Genomic DNA, 23,798 nt, shown 5'->3' on the forward strand with positions numbered 1-23,798 from the left:
AGTTTGGTGCTGGGAATTGGAGCACAGTCTCTCCAGTGCACTCAAACAGCCCTTCACCAAGACACGCCATCAGCCCACGAGCAGAGCTAAGATATGGCCAGACTAGATGCTCTGAGATCCAGACACTGAAGTGTAGGAAGATGGACGCAGCCTCGCTCCCAGTCTGTTGTTCTAAATGAGCCTCAGAGAACATCTCTCTGCACAGCATTGGGATTGCATGCTGTCACACATGTGGACCAGGATTGTTCTTAGGGGGAGGACCCCTGTCACCTGAGGTCAAGCCATCAGCTGCCACCTGCTCTGGTGGATGGTCAGGGTGGAGCCCAGGATGAGGGTGCAGCAAAACCTTGTGGCCTTGCCAACTTCTGATACTGGGCAGTGGTTTAAATGAAAATTGTCCCTATATGCTCACTGGGAGAGACACTGTTAGAAGGTGTGGCCTTGCTGGAGGAAGTGTGTCACTGGGGAAAGTGGGCTTTGGGGCTTCAGAAGCTCAAGCCAGGCCCAGTGTTGCTCTCTCTTCCTGATGGGAAGGCAGACCTCTCAGCTCCTTCCCCAGCACCATGTCTGCCTGCATGCCGCCATGCTTCCTGCCACCATGACATCAGCCTAAACCTTTGAACTGCAAGCCATCCCCAATTAAATGTTTTTCTTTATGTAAGTTGCTGTGGCTGTGATCTCTCATCACAGTAATAGACTCTAATTAAGACAGACTGTCTATTTGTGATCCACAGCAACAGAAATGTACACTTCCTTGTGGCCTCAGTGCTCTTTGGAATTCTGGAGAAAAGCCCCAAATAAAACATGTAAGATTTCAAAGGAAGCTCAGTTTTTGAAGAGTACAATACCTGGGGTTATGTCTATTAGCATAGCCTTGAGGTAGTGTAAGTACTGGTCTATTTTAAGGTATCTGTGATGGGACTGTCTGTGGCCCTGGTGATAAGAGACACATACTAGTGCTGCTATGGTTCGGTGTCTGCTTTCCTAATGGACATGGTGGACTCAAGTTAGAAGTTAGCGGAAACAGAAATTTCTTTTTTCCACCTGACTCTCATACCTCCTGATTCTGGACCATTCTGGAATTGAAGACTGCACAGGACAGATTCTAGTCTTACAGTTATGTGTGTTTTCATAGATTAAGGACAGGAAGAAATAAAAGGAGGGCCAGGTCAATAGTCCAGCCGTCCAGCCCACTATCTGATCTGTCAGGACCTTCTGAGTTAATTTTCACTGAGTTCTAAGCCTGGTTCTCAACAACTGTTGAGAAACTCAGTTTGTCTCAGATCTTCCAGGTGTACTCTGCTTTTGGAAGATTTGTTTACAACAAGTAAAACCATAAGGGACTTACTGATATTAAAGAAAAACAAATGCAAACATTAGCATCTTGATTCTTTCCAACCCATATGGCTATTTTTGCGAAGCTCATCAGAAAAAGATATGTTGAATGAGCTTGTGTGAATACAGAATATTATACAGAATATTAATATTTACTTAGTTTTTGAGAGAGATTCTCACACTGTATCTCAGACTGGCCTGGAACTCACTGTGTAGCCCAGGCTGGCATCAAAGCCACAGCAATCCTTTCTGCCTCAGCCTTCCAAAGGCTGAATTATAGACATGAACCACCAAGTCTAGTTTATAATTTATTTTAAAATCACCACACACCACTGTGCTAATACTGTAAATGTTATTAATATAAGTGTATATGGAAAAACAGGTTATAAAGCGGGAATACTAATATTAAGGATTAATTAACAAACTTTTCTATATTCAGTGTAAAAAGTGACTTATTTTCATGACACAGAACAATATTTTCATCGGGTGGTGGTGACACATGCCACTAATCCCAGCAACTGGGGGAGGGAGGTAGAGGCAGGAGAATCTGTGAGTTTGAGGCCAGTCTGGCCTACAGAGTGTTTTCCAGAAAAGCCAGGGCTACACAGAGAAACTCTGTCTCTAAAAACCAGAGGGAAAGAGCAATATTTTCATACTTGCCTTTTCAATGATACTTCTAAAAACTCTAGCCCCGAGGACATGATTTATCACAGGAAGTCTTAACAGCGAGTACAGTGATGCATAGACTCTGCTGTGCCCTGCAGCTCTGCTCTCAAGCCAGCATTATACTGCGTCCTTGTGTCAGTACAATGTGCTGGCATCAAGCTCTTTCTCCTCTCTACAATGGATTTGGGGCTAGAATACTCATGACTTTACTTCCCAGGAACTGCAAGATTTTATATTCCATTTCCCCACAGGAAGCCAACTACTTTATGTTCACCAGCTTGCCTGTAGACCAGCCATGTGTCAGCCAGGTCCTTTGCAATGACTGTAAGTTTATCACAGAGGTCCTCCACTTCTCAAATGCCCTTCACTTTGAAGCTCTCCCGAAGCCCCCTGGATGGCACCTGGTGACTATTTCTGCCAAGTGGGCCGTAATTTTGAAGTGAAAACAAACAATTTGCTTCTTTGCTACCTAGCTACGCTATCTTGGAGTGTTAGGCTTAGATATAGTCGATAACTTCCAAGTGTGGCGCCCAGACCAGAATCAGCCCCATTTGAAAGATTATTAGAAAACCCAGGCTTTCAGGCCCTACTCTAAACTCCTTAAGTCTGGAACCCTGGGGGTAGGTAGGGCTCAGTACCCGCCCTCCGCCTGCACCAGTGCAGGAAGCATGAGGGTCCTTGGTACACATGATGTGACATGCGAGACACATTTCAGGATTATTCTCCCAAACTCCCTTCTAAGACTCGGTGTGATCTCTTCACTATGAGCCCCTGTAAAATAAGAAAATGAAGAACAGACTTCCGATATGTCAAGGCGCAGAATAAAGGCTCACGTTACAAACGAGAAGAATGGGTGGACGCCAAAGACCGACTGACTGGACTAAAAGCGCACTGAAAGCCAGAAGAGGAAACACCAAGCCTGACATCTCCATGTCTGGCCTATGGAGCTTGTAGTGGCTTCATCGGGGCTCTAATAAACATTGGTGGCCTCACCTTGCCAGCTCTTGGCACCTACAGCACTTGTAACCCTCTCTCTTGGGCCGGCTTTGCTTCGGGCCTGACATGCCCCACACTTTGAGGCTCCCATCACAAGGCCTCAGCGTCACCGCTCCATACAGCGGCCTCTTAGGGACTTTTTGCAGAGAATGTGACGCCGTCACACATTGCCCAGAGTCGTCAGCCACCTACCTCTCAGATGAAGCGTAGAGAGAACGAAAAGCCATAGGACAGTATCACAGTCTGGTCTCAAGTGTTTCGGATTATGTAAGCAGTCTTCAGAAAATACTATTTTCCACAGATTGCGGGCGCGGGGGGGGGGGGCGGCGGTTGTTCAAGGAGTAAATGAAGACATGTGGAGGAGGGCACTAAAAAGAGGAGAGCCATATTTGTTCTGCCAAAGTGTTCCTCGTTAAGCATCAACTCATCAGAAATGCAGTTCTGAACGCCCCCGGATCTGCTCATCATGTAGCGTCCTTCCCGACCCTCCTCAGGTGGTACGGATGCCAGGGATTGTGAGTGACTTTCACACGTCCTTGAGGTTAACCTAAAAATGACAGAGTCCCTACTGCTCCAGCTGCACCCTGCCCTACCTCTATTTCTGGACCGGCCCTATATGAGGGACTTTCTAAATGCAACGGGAGTTGTGGAGCCTCCAAAGGGAGGCAAAGTCGCGGAGATGACTCTCTGCCTCCCTCAGCAAAGCCCGTTTGAGAGTCAGAGCTTTGCATTTGAGGCTGCTTCTTAAATTACAGTAAATCAGACAGGTGGTGACAGGGCACGCCTTTAATCCCAGAACTCGGGAGGCAGAGGAAGGCGGATTCCTGAGTTCAAGGCCAGTCTGGGCTACAAAGCAAGGTTCCAGGACAGCAAAAGCTACACAGAGAAACCCTGTCTTGAAAAACCAACTGCGCTCCCTGCCCCCCACAAAAGGCAAAGGAAGCGTGGGGGTTCATGCAGGGCGCTTGCTCCTATCCACGTAGGAAAGCACTTGAGGTGTGGGCAGACTCTACTGTTCAGTTCAGCACACTAAGCAACACGCTCCTGAGCATGCTCAGTTTAGGGTCATAGTTCAAGAAGGGATAAAATGAAGGACAGTTTTGTTATGCTTTAGCTCAAGCTCAGGGAGCATGTGTTTATAAGGACAAGACTGCAGATAAAAACATTTAGGCGTGCTCAGCTCGCCTTGTGAAGATGGCAGACAGGAAGGCTTTGCTCTGTGGGAGAGTTAAAGGTATATTGATGCAAGAGTTTGCCCCTACAAGTGTCTTTATGGTAGCAAGCAAATTATGTGGAGAAGGCCAAGACAGAGGGTGCAGTGTGGACATTCACATCTGTAAAAGAGGAGACTCAGAGAGTATGAAAAGAACCATTTTCTGTGGGGTTCAGGAGGGGCCTCTCTCAGGGGATTTCATACCCCGGGCTCCAGGCCTTGGCTGCCTTCCCAGGGAAAGGTGGTGCTTGCTATGGGGACCCACACACTGCAGGGCTATAGTTCACAGGCAAATGGTGCCCACCCACTCCGTTTTCTGGACTGCAGGCTGCCCCAGCCTTGTTCCGCTGGGAACAAACATGCTCTTTCCTTGACCCATACATTTCAGATGCTTTTGAGAGAAAGGTACACTGAGGGGAGGGCAGATGTTGAAGAGAAAGCATGGAAGCTGTGAATAACGCTGGAGCAGGGGGAGGTGAGAGCAGTGGGGGAGGGGCTGTTTCAGATGAAGGAGCCTCAGCACAGGGTGGCCTGTAGCAATGGTTGCTGGCCAGCTCCAGGCCAAGGCCACAGGGACAGGGCACCTCATAGTTCCGTGTGCTCTAAAGCAAGACCTCCTGGATCAGAGCAACTTCAAAAGAAAGCACAGCTCTCCCTCTTCCCCAACCCCCCAACCCCGCAAACCCCAGTTTAAAATATACATATATCTTGTGTGATGGAAAACTCACACCGCAGGAACAGGGTCTGCCAGGATTTCTGATGAGACTGACAGAAACCTGTTTCATTTTCGTGTGAGATAATGAGTAGATGCGAGTTTTCACACATCTGGCCAGGAAAGACGATGCCAGAATCACTGGAGGGATTGTGCTGTAGATGGCATCTGTGCTTTATCTCGCCCAACCCCTCTTGTCCAGACTCCCCCTTTCCCTCTCTTCTCTTCTACTCCAATGTGCCCCTTTTTCTCCTTGTGTTTTCTTTCTTACTCTCACCTTCTCAAACCTCTTTGTTTTTTCCTAGGCCTCATGTCCTGCTTGGTTTACAGGAAGCTGCTGGACAAAGTGAGAAATTGATACAGAATTGGGGGAGGTGGGGGTGAAGCCATTGTGAGCAAGGGACTGGCTGCCCCAAATCATGAGCAGGAAACTTGTGCATCCTTCTCCCCAGTCCTGATGAACTCCAGGTAAAAACTTTTCTCTGACCTGCTAAGAAGAATCTGTCATTAAGAGGGCACTTCTGCCTGCCTATTGATTTATAAAGTAATGGAATGTAATGTTTTATTGCAAGTACAAAGACTCTGAATGTGAGGTTGCTTTTCAAGGTGTTGTGGAGACGCCCTTAGGTTCCTTAACCTCTTCTCTCAGTAGTTTTTGTTTACTGTGTTTGTTTAGCCTGTGGTGTATGGTTGGGAATAGCTGGTGACTAAGGCATAGAGATAGAAAGTTGTGAGTGCCTGCTTTCAGGTTCTCAAATCCACTGCACAACAAACTTGTATCAAGCTTAAATATGGTTCCTGTGTGAAAGAATAACCTTTGGGCCCTTTTTTTTTCCCTCAATTTTTTTACTTAAATAATTTATTCAGATTACATCTCAATTGATATCCCCTCACTTGTATCTTCCTGTTCCCCCCTCCTTCCCTCTTTCACCCTATTCCCCTCCCCTAGGTCTGTGACAGACACACACACACACACACAGATATACACAGACACACACACACACACTGCTATGCTACCATGGAGGTAGAGATTTGGATTCTATATCAACAAACCAAGGAATTTCAGCATGGCTGGCCACAAAAAGGCGCTAGGAGGAGGCTAAGAAAGGTCCTTCCTTAAAGCCTTCAGAGAGAAACTGGTGCATATCAGACATAGATTTCAGATGTACACCTCCCGCAGAACTGTGGGAGAACAGGTTTATATTATTCTAAGGTACAAAGTTTGTGGTACATTGTTATAGAGGCCTTAGGAATGGGGCACACAGAACGTCCAATTTTGTATCAGGAGTACTTGAGTTTTTATTTACTTTTGTAACAATCAGTTTAGAGCTTCTGGGTCTGGGTGAATGACTGTATCGTCTTTATTCATCATTTATGCAGCCCAGGGAGAAATAATTCCTCTATACTGAACGTAAATAACTGTTTGAGTAATAGAATAATAAAAAACTTAAGTAGTTGAAAGAAAATAGTTCTTCACTAGTTCAGTTATGTGCATTTGGTCAAAAAGGGCACTATCCATATGGAAAGGTTATTTTGGCATAGGCCAGATTTTGACGTATTTCTACTTAACTATGTTTGACAAGGATATGGCATTTATTTGGTTACAGTGTTGAATATTCCAGAGTCTAAGAAGTTCTTCTGTTTTATTGAAATTCAAGGAAAAAAAATCCTAGGAAGTGATCATATCAATTTTGACTGTAAGCAAATAGCATCCCAGCAATTCTGCATTGGTCATATCTATATGAATTAACACACAAGCCTTAGAAAGCTTGTTAGCCTCCCAATAAGTAACACCGACATTTAATCAAAACCCTTCATTGTTGCAAAGCTTAGAAGGTTAGCCTTGCAGGTGCTATGTATCAATATCTGCCTGAATTAACTGAAAATCTTCATTGCTGCTGCCACACATTTCTCATCTTCCAAAGGCTTCCTCTGGCTTCCAGGCTGAAGAAATTTCTTCACAGTCGGGAGATTGCTGACTCTGGTTCTCAGGGCCTGCAACAAACAAACCAGAGCCTCAGAGAGCAGCAGAAGACAAAGCTATTGTTGGCACAGCCCTGTGCTCCTGCCAGCCAAAGGACCACCCGAGTCCCTCCATCAGCAGCAGGGAGGAGGATGGAGACAGATACCCAGAGACAATGAGGATGAGAGGAAGACAATGGAGCTTCCCCTCAATATGTCTTAAAGGTTCATTCTGTCCCAGTCATTCTCTTCTTCTTCTTTGGACTATAACCCTGTAGACTCATGACTTCTGTAGAATTTAAGGATGAACAATTTGTTTCTCAGACACTGATGCATAGACAAATATGTATAAATAATAGTTAAAATAAAGATCTGGGATAATAGAGTCAGAAGTGGTCATAGAAAGTAGAACAGGAAAACGAGGGTCCAGTCACAACCAGCTTTCACACTGAGGAAGAAAAATGGGAGTCGTTGGGGGCTGACAGTGTGGTGCAGTGGTACAGCACTTGCCTGGTGTGTGCCAGGTTTAACCACTAGCACCACAGGAAACAAAGACAAATAAAAGAAGGAGGAGGGCTGAGGAATGGCTCAATGGGTAGAGTGCCTGCTATGCAATCATGAGGACATGAGTTTGCATCCCATGAACCCGCATGGTAGAGTAGTATGTGTCTTTGCCCCAGTGCTGTGCTGTAGAGGGTAGAGACAGACAACTTTGAAATCCACCGGTCAGCCAGCCTATCTGAACAGACAAAATTCAAGCTCAGTGACAGACTGTATCTCAGAACAAACAAACAAACAAACAAACAAACAAGATGGAGTTAGATCCAGGAAGACATTCTATGTCTAATTCTGGCTTCCATATGCATAAACACATGTGCACACACCAACATGAACACATCCGTCTAACACACACACACACACACACACACACACACACACACACACACACACACATACAGGCACAGGAATTTTTGCTGAACTGTAGAAATATGTTTGTGAAGGAGGCCAGTGTAGACGGAAACACATTGTTTTATGATTTGAAGCTTGAAAAAGACCACTCCAGAGAGGTTCAGTGTGGAAGGACAAGGCTACAGCTCTGATAAAGAGAAGCTCATTGAAATCAGGATCAGAGCCAAAGGTGGAATAGAGTGTAGGGAGAGAGAGTGAGGCCCTGGGTTCTTTCCACTATACAAGGCAAAATTTATTTCTTGAGATACCATCCACCTCAGATTTCCTCATGTAACAGAATTCTTTTCATGTCTCAGAACCAGGTCTACGGTCTCAGTTTGTAGGTGTGGCTTGGCGATAGGGTTTGTTATGAAGGCAGGAAGAAGCTGGAGGATGCACCACTGTGAGTCTGATGGTCAAAATATTGGAGTCCGTGAAGTAAGATATGGGCTGCCCCATAGAAGGCTTGGAATAGAATACCTTCAGCAGAGGGAAGTTCGCCATAACACTGGGGTCCAGCTCTTCCACATGGTAGAGAAGTTGAACCAGGTAAACATCAGCCTTGCTCAGCCTGTTGCCAATGAGATAATCTTGTCCGTGGCTCTTTAACACCTGAGGAATTCAAGATGTTGGTTAGCTCTTTAAGACAATGGCCATCAGACTAGGGCCCGTTGAATTTTTCTCAAGCTCTCAAATAAAATTTTTCTTCTGCTCCTTTTCAGGTGTGTATGAGCCTCCCTAGAGGCCCTAGCCTCTAGGCCCTGACTCGTGATAAAATACAAGAGGCTGATCTCTGCCCATCATTTTGTCATCTGTCCACCACATTTTATGTAGGTGCCAATCTCCAAGCTCCAGCTGCGCTATTACTTCCTGCTCTCCCTCAACCCAAGGGGTAAAGCCTTGATATTTGAGGATGACTCCTCACTATGCTCCGTAGTCTCTTAGTAGGAAGTGGGTTCACCTGTGTGGACGCACCCTTCACTCATGAGTAGACTGTTTCAGGGACTACATTCCCCCTCGTTCTCATCTCCCAGTGTCCTCACATCTATGGCCCCTAGAGTAAGCCTGAATCATCATCTCTGTAACATTGGCTCAGGCTCTTTATACTACGGGGATCCTCTGTAATGCTGAAGCCTGTAGAGGTTAACTGTGTATATGTTTCCAACGAATTTTGAAATGCTAGGAAAAAATACTATGATTAGCTGAGGGAAAGAAGGGTGTGTGGGCAGGGAAGTGGAGGAACGGGCACACCCAGCAAAGTCAGAACCATAGGATGCTGATTTTCCATCAAGTAGACATAACCATGTGTTGTTTAAACTAATTCTTACTCATTCTCCCTCCCTCCCTCCCTCCCTCCCTCCCTCCCTCCCTCCCTGCCTCTCTCTCTCTCTCTCTCTCTCTCTCTCTCTCTCTCTCTCTCTCTCCCTCTCTCTCTCTCTCCCTCTGTCTCTCTCTTTCTCTCTCCCTCCCTCCTATAATTCTTTCCTGGAGACAGGGTTTAATGTATCCCAGGCTGGCCTCAAACTCACAATGTTCTTAGCCTTGTCTTGTGTCACAGAATTTTAGCAGAGTCATCATATCTGGCGTGAATTCCGGAGTGATGGCACCTATGCTTTGAAGTGGCCTTCTGTGAATAGTCAGTGATTGTTATCTGAGGTTGATGAAGTTACTCTTCTGAAGAATTCTCAGAGCCTTTGCATAACTTAATCCCAAAACATACCTGGCAAACCAGGAAGTCTCTTGATGAGAATTGCTTAGGTAATGGTTCCTAGAGACAACCCCTAGATCAGGTTAGACGTTTTGGTTTTTTCTTTTTCTTCTTATCTTCTTTTTTTTTTTAATTTGTAAATTGACTTGCTAAAAGTGCCTTTTGTGTAACAATAAGGAAGCTCTGAAAAAAACAGGTTTGGAGTTCAGTTCATCAGAGCTGATCTCCCTGCTGTTGAGAAGCCTAATTCATCCTGCAGCATCTCTCTTTCTTGGATCAATTGTCCTCAATAGCCCAGAACACTGACAGTCGTGAACTGATTCTTCTGCTTCTGTGTCTTGAGTGCCAGGCTAACAGGTGTACACCACCATGCTCAACTTTTCTAGATGGATGAAAGTTTTTTATAAAAAGTACTGAAGTAATATGTACTACTTGCTAAAATAATCCATTGGTCTTAAAACCATGAGGAATGGAGAAGAAAAACATCCATAGTACTACCAATTAATAATAATGTGTAGTCAAATACATTTTAGATTATGTATATAGAAATATGCATGACAGTTTCAGGATAATTGATCCCATGAGATTATGAACTTTAAAAAACCTGTCTTTGCTCCCATTGTGTTCCTTGAGATTGTAAATTGTAAAAACTTGTCATATGTTTAGCATGGTTGAGCCCTAACACACACAATTCAAGAACTTTCTGTTTATTGAAAACAGGTGATTAAAGTGTGGTTCAGCCAGCCTTAGGACACACCTTTAATCCAAGAGCTTTCTGTACACAGGATTTAATAAAGGTAACCCTAGGTCAAGAGGCAGAGCAAGAAGCCAGCTGATAGAAATTAAAGACTAGGAGGGACTTGGAGCTGAGGGGCATTTAAGACAGGTGTAGAAGTAGAAGGAGCTCCTTGGCATTGAGCTCTTGGGCTTTTAGCTCTTTCATTCTTGAGCTCCTCAGCTCCTTGGCCTTTGGCTTTTTGGGCTTTGAGCTAGCAAGCCTTTGGCCCTGGGATTTTTGATCTTTTCTTCATGGGCTGTCAGCTGAGCCTTTTGGGCCTTTCCCATTGGGATGTGAGCTGAGTAAGAAGGTTAGATGGGTGCTTTTTCTGCTTCTCTGAGCTAGCAGGGTTTTCAGCCCAGCATCTAGCTCTTAAGTCTTAATTAGTAAAATAGAATGATTTGGAATTTTCAATTAAAACAAAAAAAAAATGACAACTTGATAAAATAATAAAATGATATATTTATACTGGATTTTATGTTTTTCATTGATAGTCAAGGGGCTGTTTGGTTTTACAGGAGAACGCACATGCTACAATAAATAGAGAACATCTTTTCATGGGATACATCATAATCTGTCAGCATCACAGGGTTCGAGGGAGAATCTGAGGATATGAGAGTTTATATTCCTATCTGCACCATGGATCTGACACATAAGCAATGAGTTAAGATTTGCTGAGTAAATGAATGAAAGAATAATCTAATGCTATATAAATTTTTTTTTTTACAAAAAAGGAGGGTATTGTGTGCCATTTGCTAAAATACTCTAACATTGTTGAAATCCTGAAGAATAAAGAGGAAAACACTCATGGTCAGTGAGGTGAAATATATGGAAGTCAGTGATTCTCCCTTTATCTGCAAGGCTCCTACCACAGTTACATGCTTGGACTTCTTTCTTTTTTTTTTTTTTTTTTTTTGTTCAGTTTGGCCTCAGGTAGTTTGGTTCTGAAACGTGGCCTTTTCACTTGTAAATGGAACTCTTAGTAGGATGTATGCATACAGCAGACACTCATACTATGAAGAGGCAGAACTTTATCCCCTTATTTTGTGCAAAGACCAATGTTGCTAATCCTGGCAATTTTTTTCTTCACTGTCTCTCTTACTTTCCTTGCCTCTGTCAGTGTTGTGTAGATAGTTTACATCTATCCTGAAACAGTATAATACTCTCCTGATAGGCACCTGTTTCAGGCCTCTCTATTCTTGGGAGGCAGAATATTTTCTGATGTGTTACTGTCATCTTGATGCTCTTGAGTCAAAAGATGAGGCTGTTCTGTTCAATGAAGTACAGCCTCTAGTGTGATGTTTACATACCCCAGGTACTAATGGTGACTGTGAAATCTATCTGAAAAATTTTAGGGTGCGTCACAGCAAAACAAAATTTGTGGGGGGAAAAACCCTATCTCTGCTATAACTATCTCAGGGGCTCTTTAATTCTACTTTTACAAACACTTGGGAGGGTTTAGAGGCTAATTAACAATAATGAAGTACATTCTGGAAGTCAAGACCAACGACCCAAGAACACCCAGGCCTTTTTTCCTCTTGCCTCTGTTGTGACTGAGGATCTGTGTCTTGCCCAGATCAAGGTGGTACAAACCACAGCCAACAGCATGATACTTTTAGTAATAGGACCCTTGAGAGGAGAATAGAGCCTACAAGTCAAGTGCTCATGAATGACATTCCTGCTCCCAACAAGGGGATTCCAGAGAGCTCCCATAGTGCATCTGCAATAGAAGACCCAGAGAGAAGGCAGGTAACTATGACCCAAGGAGTGTGTCTGGCCAGACACCAATCTGTGGGGTCTTGATTCTATACTTGATACCATGGCTTATCCAACACAGTGCTTGGCAACTTTACCTGCTCAGATGCCCTTTGAGGATGAGGAGAGCCTCTGAGGGCTTGTAAGGTCAGTCAGCCTCCACTCACCTTTTCATAGGCAGGGAAGTAGCGGTTCCTTGCTTTGTCCTTGATCTTGGCAAGGTTTGCCTCTTTCTCCTCAGGGGGAAAGTAAGGGTAATGGAGCACTATTTCATCCAGATCTGCCACACCTTCTGCATACATGTCAATGCTGAAAAACAGACAAGCATTCTGTCAAAGCTCTCTTCCCTCATATGTTACACTTTTAACAAATGTAAAGGGGGTGGTAAAATAGTTCACTTTTGATGGGCCTATGGAGTCAGTAATAAAAATCTGATTTTTATTTCCAAATTAGCAATCCTTATGGAGCTGGAGTTTTTTAGTTAGTTTGTTTGCTTTTGTTTTAAACAATCTCTCTATGTAGCTCTGGCTGGCCCGTTATTCATTACAGTGACAGGCTGGCCTTAACCTCACAGAAATGTGCTGTCTTTGACACTGAGCACATGGATTAAAGGCAAATACCACCACATTTAGTAATATTCCCTTTCAAATGAGCAAAATGGCTAGCAATACAAGCAATGTTCCTCTCTTCATCCCTTCTTCTGTTAACACTTGGCTCTTTTTTTTTTTTCCTTTTTTTACTTTTTGAACATTATAAATAGCTTATTTATGCACATTCCTGTAGAATGTTTCTTGAGGTTGTATTTTCATTTCTCTTGTGTATTTATCTAGTAATGGTGAGTGGATGTTTAACTTAGAGAAACATTCCACAGGAGATGTGAGTTTGAGTGGAGTGGTTCTGTCACAGGAGAGAGCAGACCTGATGGTCAGTCTTGACAGCTCCAAGCAGTCTTCAGTTCCCATGAAAAGCTTCATGTGGCCCTGGCGTCTCTACACCAGACTCTGGGAGCCACAAACAGCCTGGCTGTATGTAGATTTAGATGGTAGCACAGGGTCATGGCTGCGTGTCTTGCCATTGCCAGAACTAGAAGATCAGCTCCTTGGAGCTGTCAGTCAAAGAGCTGCCCTTTGTCCAAACCTATTGGCCAGAATATTGCTCCTAAAGACTAACCAAATGGAAACAGGACTCCACCATCTCCTACTCAACAGTGACACACGCCTAATGACTCACATTCTTCCTTCCTCTCCTCTCATGGTCTTCCCTCATCTCTGCAGTTGTCCTCCTAAGTGATGCCAGTGTGTGTACGTCCAAACATCCAGCCCCAGTGTGTTCATGAGTCCCTTGCCATGGTTCTGTTCATTCAAGATAAAGACCTATATATGTCCCATAATGAGAAAAACTATACCATACATGGCTCTCTCCTTCATGTCCTTCCCATAGAGGTTGTATTTGCTGGCAATGTAGTTCAGAATCGCTTTGGTCTGCACCAGCTTCATCCCATCAATCTCTACCATGGGCACTTGCTGGAACATCAGACTCCCATCTATTGAATGAAGCAAAGAGAAAGAGAAAGGGGACTAAGATGTGTATTGGCACAACCATGTCCACTGGGAGTGGTGAAGGTTAGGAAGCCAGCACAGCTGTTTGACACAGTTCCAGCAAAGCTGAGCTGAAGGCTGTGATCGCTGTCATTCTGTCTCTTACTTTTAGTTTTTTTGTCTTTCTGTGTTATACTTTTGGGGACTTTCTGCACAATGGTTTATTTTATTTCTTTACCCAAGTAAATAATGTTTTAGCCTTTTAAAGCAAAGTCCTAAACTTACTATCCCTTCTGCTTTTAGGGCAATACCTTTTCTTTGGCCCTATTTGGAAGTCTTCCTTATGCCCTAGGGATTGTGATAAACACTAAAATGCTAGAAATTTATAAATGAGGTCAAAACTGTAGGAATCTCTTGGAGTGTTTTCCCCTAAGCAAATTCAAACAGTACAATTGGTTCAGGGCAAACAGAGATAATTGACAAGCTCTAACTGGCCAGGAGAAATTCAGTCCTGAACATGTAGTGAAAATTCAAACACATGTGTAGAGACAAAATAATATAATCTGTACTTTTTGAATAAAATAGTATATGTTTGTTCTGTGAAACCTGTGTAAATAAAAAGGCAAGCTGACTTCTGGTCACTCAGCGCTGCAAGATTCCCCTGACCACTGTGCCTGACTTACTTTTCCCTCACCAACTCCTTATCTCTTCTCAGACCACTCTGTCAATGGCTAGGATAACGTGTGTGTGTGTGTGTGTGTGTGTGTGTGTGTGTGTGTGTGTGTGTTATTTATATTTAATTATATATATATAATTTTTTTGTTTTTGCCATATCCAGTGTCGTCATCTTATCCTATTATTTTATTGATGTTTTTATTTCCTATCATGAATACTAATTTACTAATTCTTTATTTGTTAAACAGGATATGATGGGATGTTTAATTCATGGTCATGTACATTTTAGTAAGTAGTTGAAGGAGGCACAATGGTACTGTCAGCTGGTATCCTTACAACAAAAAAGAAAATCTTACTTTCATGACATCAAGGCAAGACCATAAACCTGCTTCTATGTAGGTTCCTGTGCGCTTTTCCACTAACACCAAGGCATGGTATGAGCTGTGTAGGCTCGGCATCCCTCACCCATAGGTGTTGGCCTTCTTGCTTTCCCCCTCGTCTTCTCTCTTAGCATTCCACATAACCATCATAATCTTTCTGTTAGTCCTATAATATAGCCTTCCTGGGAATTAGTTTCTTAACCCTGTTTGAACTGAAGATAAGTGGCTGACTTATATTTGCTCCTGGCATCTAGTGAATTGTGTGCAGATGGAGGGCGGTGTGGAAGCCCGAGCTCACTGCAGGGAGCATGGAAAAGCAGAGACAGCACATTCATGGGCTTTGGGAATGGTTTCTCGGCAAATACAAAGAGAGTTTCTGTTGGAGCATTTTTTTTTTCAGATGATGATTTCTGTACCCAGAGAACTGGTTATAACCCTGACTTTGGAACTGTAATTATTATGAAGCGTTGCCTGTCTTGGTATGTTGTAAACATTGTTCTCTATCACCTCTGATTGGTCAAATAAAGAGCTGAACAGCCAATAGCTGGGCAGGAGAGAAAAAGGCTGGACTTCCAGCCCAAAGGGGGGGGCAGAAAGAGAAGAGAGAGAGAGAGAGAGAGAGAGAGAGAGAGAGAGAGAGAGAGAGAGAGACAGAGACAGAGACAGAGACAGAGACAGACAGAGACAGACAGAGACAGAGAGACTGACTCAGGTGGGGACTGCAAGGGTCACCATCATGACATGGATGAAGAAAGAGCTGCCAGGTAACATTACGTCATTGGGAAGTAGGCCATGCCAGTATTATTGGATTAGCATAGCCGAGTGTCTGTCCAGCTATAATGCCTGAAACTTTTAATAAATATAAAGGTCTCCATGTCATTATTCAGAGCAAGGGTGGCCATAAAAACTATACTTTTACAAGTTTCAGCCCATTAAACTGAAAGATTACCAGATCTGCTCACAGGGACCAATGAATTACAATTTATCGCCTTTTCATCAATGAACACCACTGTTGTATAGGTAGTAATATTTAAAGTTTCCACAACAAACCCTCTCAAGAACATGCAAATCTTTGCTCTTACCATTTCTTAACCTTGCCAAGTCATCCTGAGTTTTCAGAAATTCCTCTTCAAACTAGAAAACCAAAGGAATAAACAAATCTTTATTAATTAATTTTATTGTGTTCTACGCTTTCCTCTGTACCGGCTCCTTTTTATAGATAATATGAAAAAAAAAAGCAGTATGTTGTCTTTAATTTTATCAAGTACGTGAGCTAATCGATTATGGGAGTTTATAGCAGATCTCTTACAAAGGAGCTGTGGTCACAACACATTGCTTTTCCTAATTGATGTTGATGTCACCTTTCCCAGGACTATTCCTGTGTTGGTGATTAAGGCATGAGTTACAGGAATGCCAATGGGTGGGATATGCTGACCATTTCTTCTGACTATGCATTTGTAATATTCTCTCCTTTCCCAAGTGACCTCAGAAGAAACTTAGGTCCTCTGGAAGTACAAGAAGTGCTCTTAAATGCTGAGCCATCTCTCTAGCCCTTGTGTTAATGTTAATGATTGCTGATGAAAACAATTAATGATTTATTAGGATAAATCTGTCAATCACTTAATAGTTGGCAGGTTTTGGTTTAGGTCAGTAGACACTTGGACAGCTCATGTGATTAAAGTATTTCATACAATCAATTTCAGATTCAACTTAAAATCACTCAGGTCAGAGCATACCTCCACTCCAGCTGCGGCCAAGAGCCACCGGATAGGCTCCATTCTTCCCCTGCCATCAAAGTAGTGAAGGACTGGCTTCCCAGCCATGGCAGCAATCGCTGGCTTTTCTAAACAGGAATGAAACACATCATGCTCTTAAAAGTCTGACCTATGTGGGTGTTTGGAAAGCGGCTGCTATGCTGGAGAAGAATCTCCCTTCCTTGTGGCAGGGTTGGAGACATTTCAGGAATATGATCCTTGGTCCAAATTGGTACCCAAGGAGAACCATCCTCAGACTGCACCAAACCAGTTTAGTGTCTCCACTGGCCAATATGTGACTTAGAAGAAATCATAGTTCAGAATGGAGGATATGTGTGGGACATAATACAAAACAAAGTACCAGAAAATTACAGTTCCTTGTAGACCTCTAACGGTCCCACCCGTTGTACCTCACTCTCCTTCTCTGTCTTCCTTCCCCTCCTCTCAGCTCCCTCCTCCTCCCTCTCTTGGTGAAGGTTTAATCCAGGGCTTTGCACATGCTAGGCAAGCTCTGTGTCCCTGAGCTAGTCACATGACCACATGAGCAGGCTATTTTTCCGAGTTTCGATTAAGGAAACTGGATATCAGATAACTTTAAAGTTGTGATTATGATCACACCAAAGTCAGTGATTGACATAAAGACTCATAGAGAGGAATAAAAACAAGAGAGATCATTCCTCATAAGCAAGTGGATCAAACCCAGAGGACCTGGTGAAAAGCAATGGCCCCAGCAGCAGCTGTTCAGCCCTTTGGCTGTTAGGATGTGTTTGGTCAAAAGCAGAGATTAGACATCAAAAGGTGTGTTTTACATTGTGAAAAGAGTATGCTAATTATCCAGTTGTCTTTTAAATCAACCAGATTGTCCCCACAGAGATAGAATGAAATTCTTGGCTTCTTTGAATGTGATTTTTCCGTCGCTGCTTCTACATTTCAATGTTAAAATCAAGGAAAAGAAGTGGCTGAGTTCATTTACCGAATATAGGACCAAGCTAAGGGTGTCCCTGTCTGTTCTGGTGGGTATTTTATCAGTTAATCTTCATTTGACCCTAATAAAAGAGTCACCTAATAGAATTTTAACAATTATTTTCATTTTATAGCAGAAACAACAGAGGTTTCCTGAGTAGCCCTGTTCCAGTACTCACTCTTCTAAAAAAATCTAAGCCTAGGTTTTAATTCTTAGATATTGGTTTTCAAAATAATGTGGAAATCTCTACATGGGTTGTTATGAAATCCAGTATTTTTTAAAAAATGAAATAGAAAAAAGATAAGAAGTACCAGAGTGCAGAAAAGGTTAAGTAAGTGGGAGTGTTTGGAGTGTCAGTGTGTGTACGCTGTATGTGTGGATGTATGCATGTGCGTATGCCCATTTGGTCGTTGTGAATAAATAAGAGATCCTGACTGAGTCCATTAAGGAAATGTGACAGCTCCCCATCTCAGGCTGCTTCGAGGCTGGACACAGCAAAGAACTCGAGAACAAAAAGCAATGGCTCCTGGGATAGATGGGGAGTCCAGTGAGGTCAGGAGTGTACAGCAAACACCCAGAGGCTCCAGTGTTGAACTTGGGGGAAACTCACTCTCCCAACAGCCCCAAAGAGCTGCTATAAAGCACTACAATTCTTCTCAGAGAGACTTTGATGTTGTGCCGTTTGAAACATTATCCCTGTCTTTACCAGCAGATGTATTTTTTTTTTAACATGTGTGCACACTTGGATTTAAGATAGCTAGCTACTTTAAACACCTCACTCAAAATACACAGCACCTAAGCCCCACACTCTGTTATAAAAGTTGGTGGAAATGCAGTCTCTCCATCATGCTCACAACTGTGGAGTGTGAGTTTTGCATGTCATTAGGTGAAATGATCCAGCAGGAGGAAGGGAGAGGAAAGCTCACTTGGCTTCAGGTGTTTGATTGTTGGGGCCACAGAGCCAAGGGATTCAGATCTGCTCACTAATCCTATTACCACTGACAGAGGATCATGTTACACAGTATTTCATCATCATGCTCCTCACTCTAACATTCTCCACTCTCCAAACAAGAGCCTTGCAATGGTCAGTTCACGCCCGGGACAAAGGGCATCACACAAGCTCTCAGGATCAACAGAAGATGAGAACAACAGAGACTGGATGATCTGATGTGGTCTCAGCATGCTCCTCAGCCACAGCCAGGTCCAAGGAGTAACTGCCCTGTCATTCACCACCATAGGAACAGCTGCAGCTGCTCTGCTTCCAGGTGACTCATGAAGTCCAGGGAGAAACCACACATTCCTATTCCTATAGTATTGGATTGTTCATTTTCTCCTGGGTACAGCTCAGGGCTTCTCCACTCCACCCTGGAGCCTCCCTGAATTCCAGGCTGCTCTCCTGAGAACCTACTGCCCATTTCCCAGAATCCATCAGCCAAGCACAAGTTGGAAGAGGGAACGGAGGAAGCATCTCATTCATGAATATCTTAGTGTGAACAGCTGTTTCGTTCCTATAGACTTTAAGACTGATAAAGGTCTTCAGTGATTTACTTTGAGAGCTTACAGAACTCACTGTAATGAGCAGTGATGTAACTGTATTTGTCCCATTAAGAGCCCTGGTTGCTGGGTGTGTGGGACATGACTGTAATCCTAGCACTGGGGACGTTGAGGCAGGAGGAAAAGAATTTGAACTATAGGTCAATCAAATGTCACAAAATAACAACAAAACAAACTACAAGCAAACAAAAAGAATATGAAGGAAAAAAGGTCCGACAAAATGGGCTTCTTTGAAAATAACACATCTGTAGCGATCCCAGTATTAAATAAAGGAGTTGCATCTCTGGTGAATCCTAACATCTAGTTAAGAATGACATAACCTTAAAGGTACAATGAAGTTTTGCAGATTTAGTCCTTCTGTCTAGACACATATGAACTCAACAGATTACTAAACCCGATCACTTTCTCTTCTGACTACAGAGACAGTTACCCTTCCCCCCAGAAGCTAGTGATCAACACAATAAATTAATACACACAACATTCATAATAGAGACATAGTACAAGCATGCTCAGCACTGCCCCAGTTCCTGGGAGATGAGTGCATGTCTGAACACATCAGCCATCATATCTGGAACAGCTGTAGTGATCAGGGAATGATGGCTGTCTGATTTGGTCCTTTCCCTGTAAGGGTTTAAAGATACTCATGCGCCTTATAAAATCCTGGCAGAGCAGAATGTTCGCAATATTGGCCTCACATTATATGTTTGAGGAGCCTCATCCCATGGATCCTGATTCAGTTGGCCCAACAGGTAATAACAACAGGAGAACACAAGCCAGCTAAGAGAATGGAGAGCCCTATTCTTTTTTCTTTGGTTTTCCAGACAGGGTCTCTCTGTATTAGCCTTTGCTGTTGAACTCGCTTTGTAGACCAATCTGGCTTCGAACTCACAGCAATCCGCCTGCCTCTGCCTCCCAAGTGCTGAGTTAAAGGCGTGAGCCACCACTGCCTGGAAAAGGAACACTATTCTTTTTGCATTGGGTTTGGGGAGCTACTTGCCAGATAGAGTAGATGTTGAAAGTCTGAGATGTCTCCCTTCCTTCCTTCATATCAGGACCACATTTATCCTAAACATTATTTTAGTAGCATCTTCATAGCCAGCTCTTCTATAATGTCCATGCATTTCCACAGACTTATATCCTATTAATTGTTAGACCTGGTTACTTTGACATCTGGGCTCTCAGAAAATCTGACAATCTCTCTTTTATAACAGGCCCCTTTCCCCCAGTGTTAACATTTGCCCGATGGCACTGTAGACTTCAACATTTTAATGACCTGTACATTCCAGCTAACTGCCAAATGCACCAGTGGTGGTCCCTTCCATCCATAATTCTGAAGTGTTAACCCTTGAGGAGTCAAGTGCTCATGGACCCTCAGCCAGGGTTTGTGCTGCTTCCCCACTGCTGAGGTTGGGGAGACACATGGGGCTGTCACAGCCGAAGGGTAGGGAATGTGCACGGGAACCATCACACTCTTGGGTGTTGGAAGCCAGGGATCCATCTCAGCATCCTCAAACAGAGAGGGAAACCCGTCATAGAAAGAGTGAGCCAGTCAACATGGGCAGAGTTGAGTAGCTATTTCCTCTGAATTAAAGCACAGTCTTGCGAACGAAGGAACTAAATGTATAAATCTAAGGAAGTTAAGGAGGCATTAGAGGTCCCAGGAAGATCATAAAAGCTACAAGATTCACAAGGTTCCTCCACAAGGTTATCAAAAGAATGGGCAATTGCTGTGAAAGGATTGTCTTCAGTGGAGTTTCTTGCAAGCTAGGCAGGAAGCTCTATGGTGCATCTGTTTAGTCATTACCAGTGTCTTTGAGTCACCCGTGCTCCTATATGTAACCCCAATAAAGTCCATGGTTCACCAAACTAGATGTGAGTGAAATCCTTTCTTTTATTTGTCAATGGTGCCCTATTTGCCATGAGCAGACACTTGTTCAGTATCCCCAGGAAAGGTCACACAACTGACAGTGGTGCTGAGATTGGGGAACCCTGTTCCTGCCACCTTTCTTCTGTGGTAGAAGGTGCTTGAATCCTACCGAGAGGATGTCACTGATGATATACTTAGTTAGTGACAAAGACTGAATGAAAATCTGCTACTCCTGATATTTAGAATGAATTGTTTCTATAGCAATAAATCTCCATTTGGATTGTCCTAGCCTGTGTAGTTTTATGGCATCGTTTCTGGCAGGGGACGATGTGGTTTAATGGTGCAGCCATAGCAACTCAAGGAGTTTCACTGAGACTCATTGAAAGTTGGGGTTCTTGGACTTAGGCCCCAGAGAAGAATTTCCGGATAGGTCAGCAAAAATCAAAGTTGTAGTTCATTCAGAAAAGGCCCTGCCTTCCACTCAAGGTTCACGAAGCATCATGGAAGAACAGGCAGAAAAACCCTACAATAGGGGTGCTGTGAAGTACACTCCTCTTGACATGGCCCGTCTATTGCACACTTGAATGCAAAGCAGCCATGGGCACCTGTATAGGTCAAGCCAGTTAAATAAATATTCAAGTGTAACGTGGGGAGGGGTTCTCAGTGTCCCATCTCTCCTTGAAGAGCTATTGGGAGCTTAAGGCTGCTGAGGCAGGGAGTGTAACTTCTGTCTTGGGGATGATGCCTTTGGTAAGTTGCTCATGACCCAGTGGGTGATTCCACATCTATGTACATTTGAGCAAAACTAATAGACTCAATAGGTAGTAAAGCAAGAAGATGACAGGTAATTGGGAGGGACATGTGTTGAGACAGGAAGCAGACAGGGTTGGAGGGAAGGAGTGGGGAATGGATATGGTTAAGGTACCTTGTACATATACTGAGAATAAGATAAAAAGAAAAGTTACTGTCTTTTAAAACGTGGTTTTAGCTGGGTGTGGTGGCACATGCCTTTAATCCCAGCATGTGGGAGGCAGGGGCAGGTGGATCTGGGTGAGTTCAAAGTCAGCCTGGCCTACAAAGCAAGTTCTAGGATAGCCAGGTCTGTTACACAGAGAAAACATTGTCTCAAAAAAAAAAAAACCAAAATAAAGGATTTTGGTATATATTTAATTAGAGAAAGAGATAGAGAGAGATGGGAAAGGAAAAGAGAGGGAGGGAGGGAGGAAGGGAAGAAGGGAGGAAGGGAGGAAGGGAGGGAGGGAGGGAGGAATGGAGAAAGAGAAAGATGGAGGGAGGAGGTGGACTCTTTGAGACACAGAAGGAAACTAACAGAAGAGAGAGAGCAAGAGAAGGTAGCAGGGATAAATATGGTCAAAATATAATGATATGCTTGATTGAAAGTATCATCAAGAACTCAGTTACTTTATATATATATATATATATATATATATATATATATATATATATATATATGTATATATGAGAGAGAGAGAGAGAGAGAGAGAGAGAGAGAGAGAGAGAGAGAAGAGAGAGAAAGAGAGAGAGAGGGAGAAGGTAACTATCTTAACAGTAGCTACCCACACATATTTGTGCTAGATTTGTAGTTATACCTGCCTAAAGGATAGGCAACATTTTAGGCATGCTTACTTTTATCCAAAGTGTTTCCCACAAAACTAGATTTTATGCAGTTTATGAGGCCTATCGTACTAATTTATAGGCTGATAAGATAAAATACAAGCCAAAGGTCAATAACTAAGACACATGTTTTGACTATACACATAATTCACAATCTTAACTCTCAGCCATCAGCAGCGAGGAGTTCATTTTTTTCTCCTCATCTCTCTGATTCTCCTTGTCCTTACATCTTGCCTCAGCATCACAACTCACAATCACATGTTGGTTTCTTCTATAGAGAAAGCAATTATAGTATCAGTCCCATGCTTCTCTTCCCTGGGCATAATTCCAGCTTGCCTAGGCTGTTACCTCTCCTCTCTTCTCTTTAGGAAGTTAATTTGGTTCTTACGATTAAGTTCTCATGCCACAATTCTCAAAATCCTTCATTTTTTACATCTCTGAAACAATGTATCAACAATTCTAACATTGTCCTGAATACAGCACACCAAGTCTGCAAAATGTGAGTCTATAGTAGGTGTGCCCAAAGTGTGTGTGTGTGTGTGTGTGTGTGTGTGTGTGTGTGTGTGTGTGTGTGTTTGTGTGGCGTTGGAAAATTGATTTGATTCAGTACTTACCTTGTTACGAAGCTGTTCCCTCTAAGTTTCAGAACACATAAGAGTTCTGGATGTTTTATACGCTATTGCTTAATTTGAATAAGCCCTTCCCAGTTAATGAGAGACAATCCAATAAGGGAAAGGCTGCCCCCACCATGTCCAGATGCCAGAAGTTTCTGTGAGAGATTAGAAGCAAAATGCAAAGTCATGCCTGCGTTGCTCAAGGCTTGGTTAATGTGTTTCCTCTTGCGAGCCACAAGTGGAAAGCCAGAAGAACAGAAGTCAGGCAGATTTAACTCTTTGGAAGATGGGTTTTTGCAAGAGACTTCCTGGGAGGTTTTCATGGTTGCAAGCAAGAGCTAACCAAGTGGGAAATCTCTGTTTACTAAACTGGGAAAATCAAGCTGGTGGCCTTAGGGAGTATTTCTGTTGACTGAGCCACCAGGAAAAATAAGGAACAAAGAGTTGCATTTCAGATAAATAATGATTATTTATATAAGTATGTGAGGCTAATATTGTGGGGGTGTGATTATACTACAAAGAGGTATTTACTTTGAAATTCATATTGACATGGGGTTCCTGAACTTTACCTTCTCACTAAAAGCCTTTGGACATGTGCTGTGTCTAAGTACATTCTTCTCTCCTGTCCAGTATTGTGTCTTGGATTGTTTTCATAATATATGTTTAAAGTTTTTTTCTCATGAGCTGTGATGTGTGTCACACGCCTATAAATGGACAAGAAATATGACCATACTACCAACTGAG

The 23,798-nt window shown here is 43.2% G+C and overlaps 1 protein-coding gene across 1 annotated transcript; it reads right to left on the reverse strand.

Moving 5' to 3' along the window:
- Window positions 1-6,548: 6,548 nt before the first annotated feature.
- Window positions 6,549-23,164, reverse strand: LOC311581744 (glutathione S-transferase alpha-3). The gene is made up of 7 exons (XM_084754274.1): window positions 23,055-23,164; window positions 16,403-16,509; window positions 15,749-15,800; window positions 13,484-13,616; window positions 12,241-12,382; window positions 8,313-8,444; window positions 6,549-6,917 (listed from the first exon to the last, which is right to left on the reverse strand). Exons 2-7 carry the CDS (start codon window positions 16,487-16,489, stop codon window positions 6,798-6,800), a joined length of 666 nt encoding a protein of 221 aa, XP_084610400.1. The 5' UTR covers window positions 16,490-16,509; window positions 23,055-23,164; the 3' UTR covers window positions 6,549-6,797.
- Between the last annotated feature and the right edge of the window lie 634 nt (window positions 23,165-23,798).

The sequence above is a fragment of the Acomys minous genome, assembly GCF_964271855.1.
Source record: "Acomys minous genome assembly, chromosome: 13".
In the NCBI taxonomy this organism is placed as follows: Eukaryota; Metazoa; Chordata; class Mammalia; order Rodentia; family Muridae; genus Acomys; species Acomys minous.

Bases quoted from the DNA above. Each gene is read 5' to 3' on its own strand.
- LOC311581744 (XM_084754274.1), bottom strand. From the start codon at position 16,489: ATGGCTGGGAAGCCAGTCCTTCACTACTTTGATGGCAGGGGAAGAATG. The intron at 13,617-15,748 runs GTAAGAGCAAAG...TTCATTCAATAG, and splicing joins CTTGGCAAGGTTAAGAAATG to ATGGGAGTCTGATGTTCCAG. The intron at 12,383-13,483 runs GTATGGTATAGT...TCTGTTTTTCAG, and splicing joins GACATGAAGGAGAGAGCCAT to CATTGACATGTATGCAGAAG.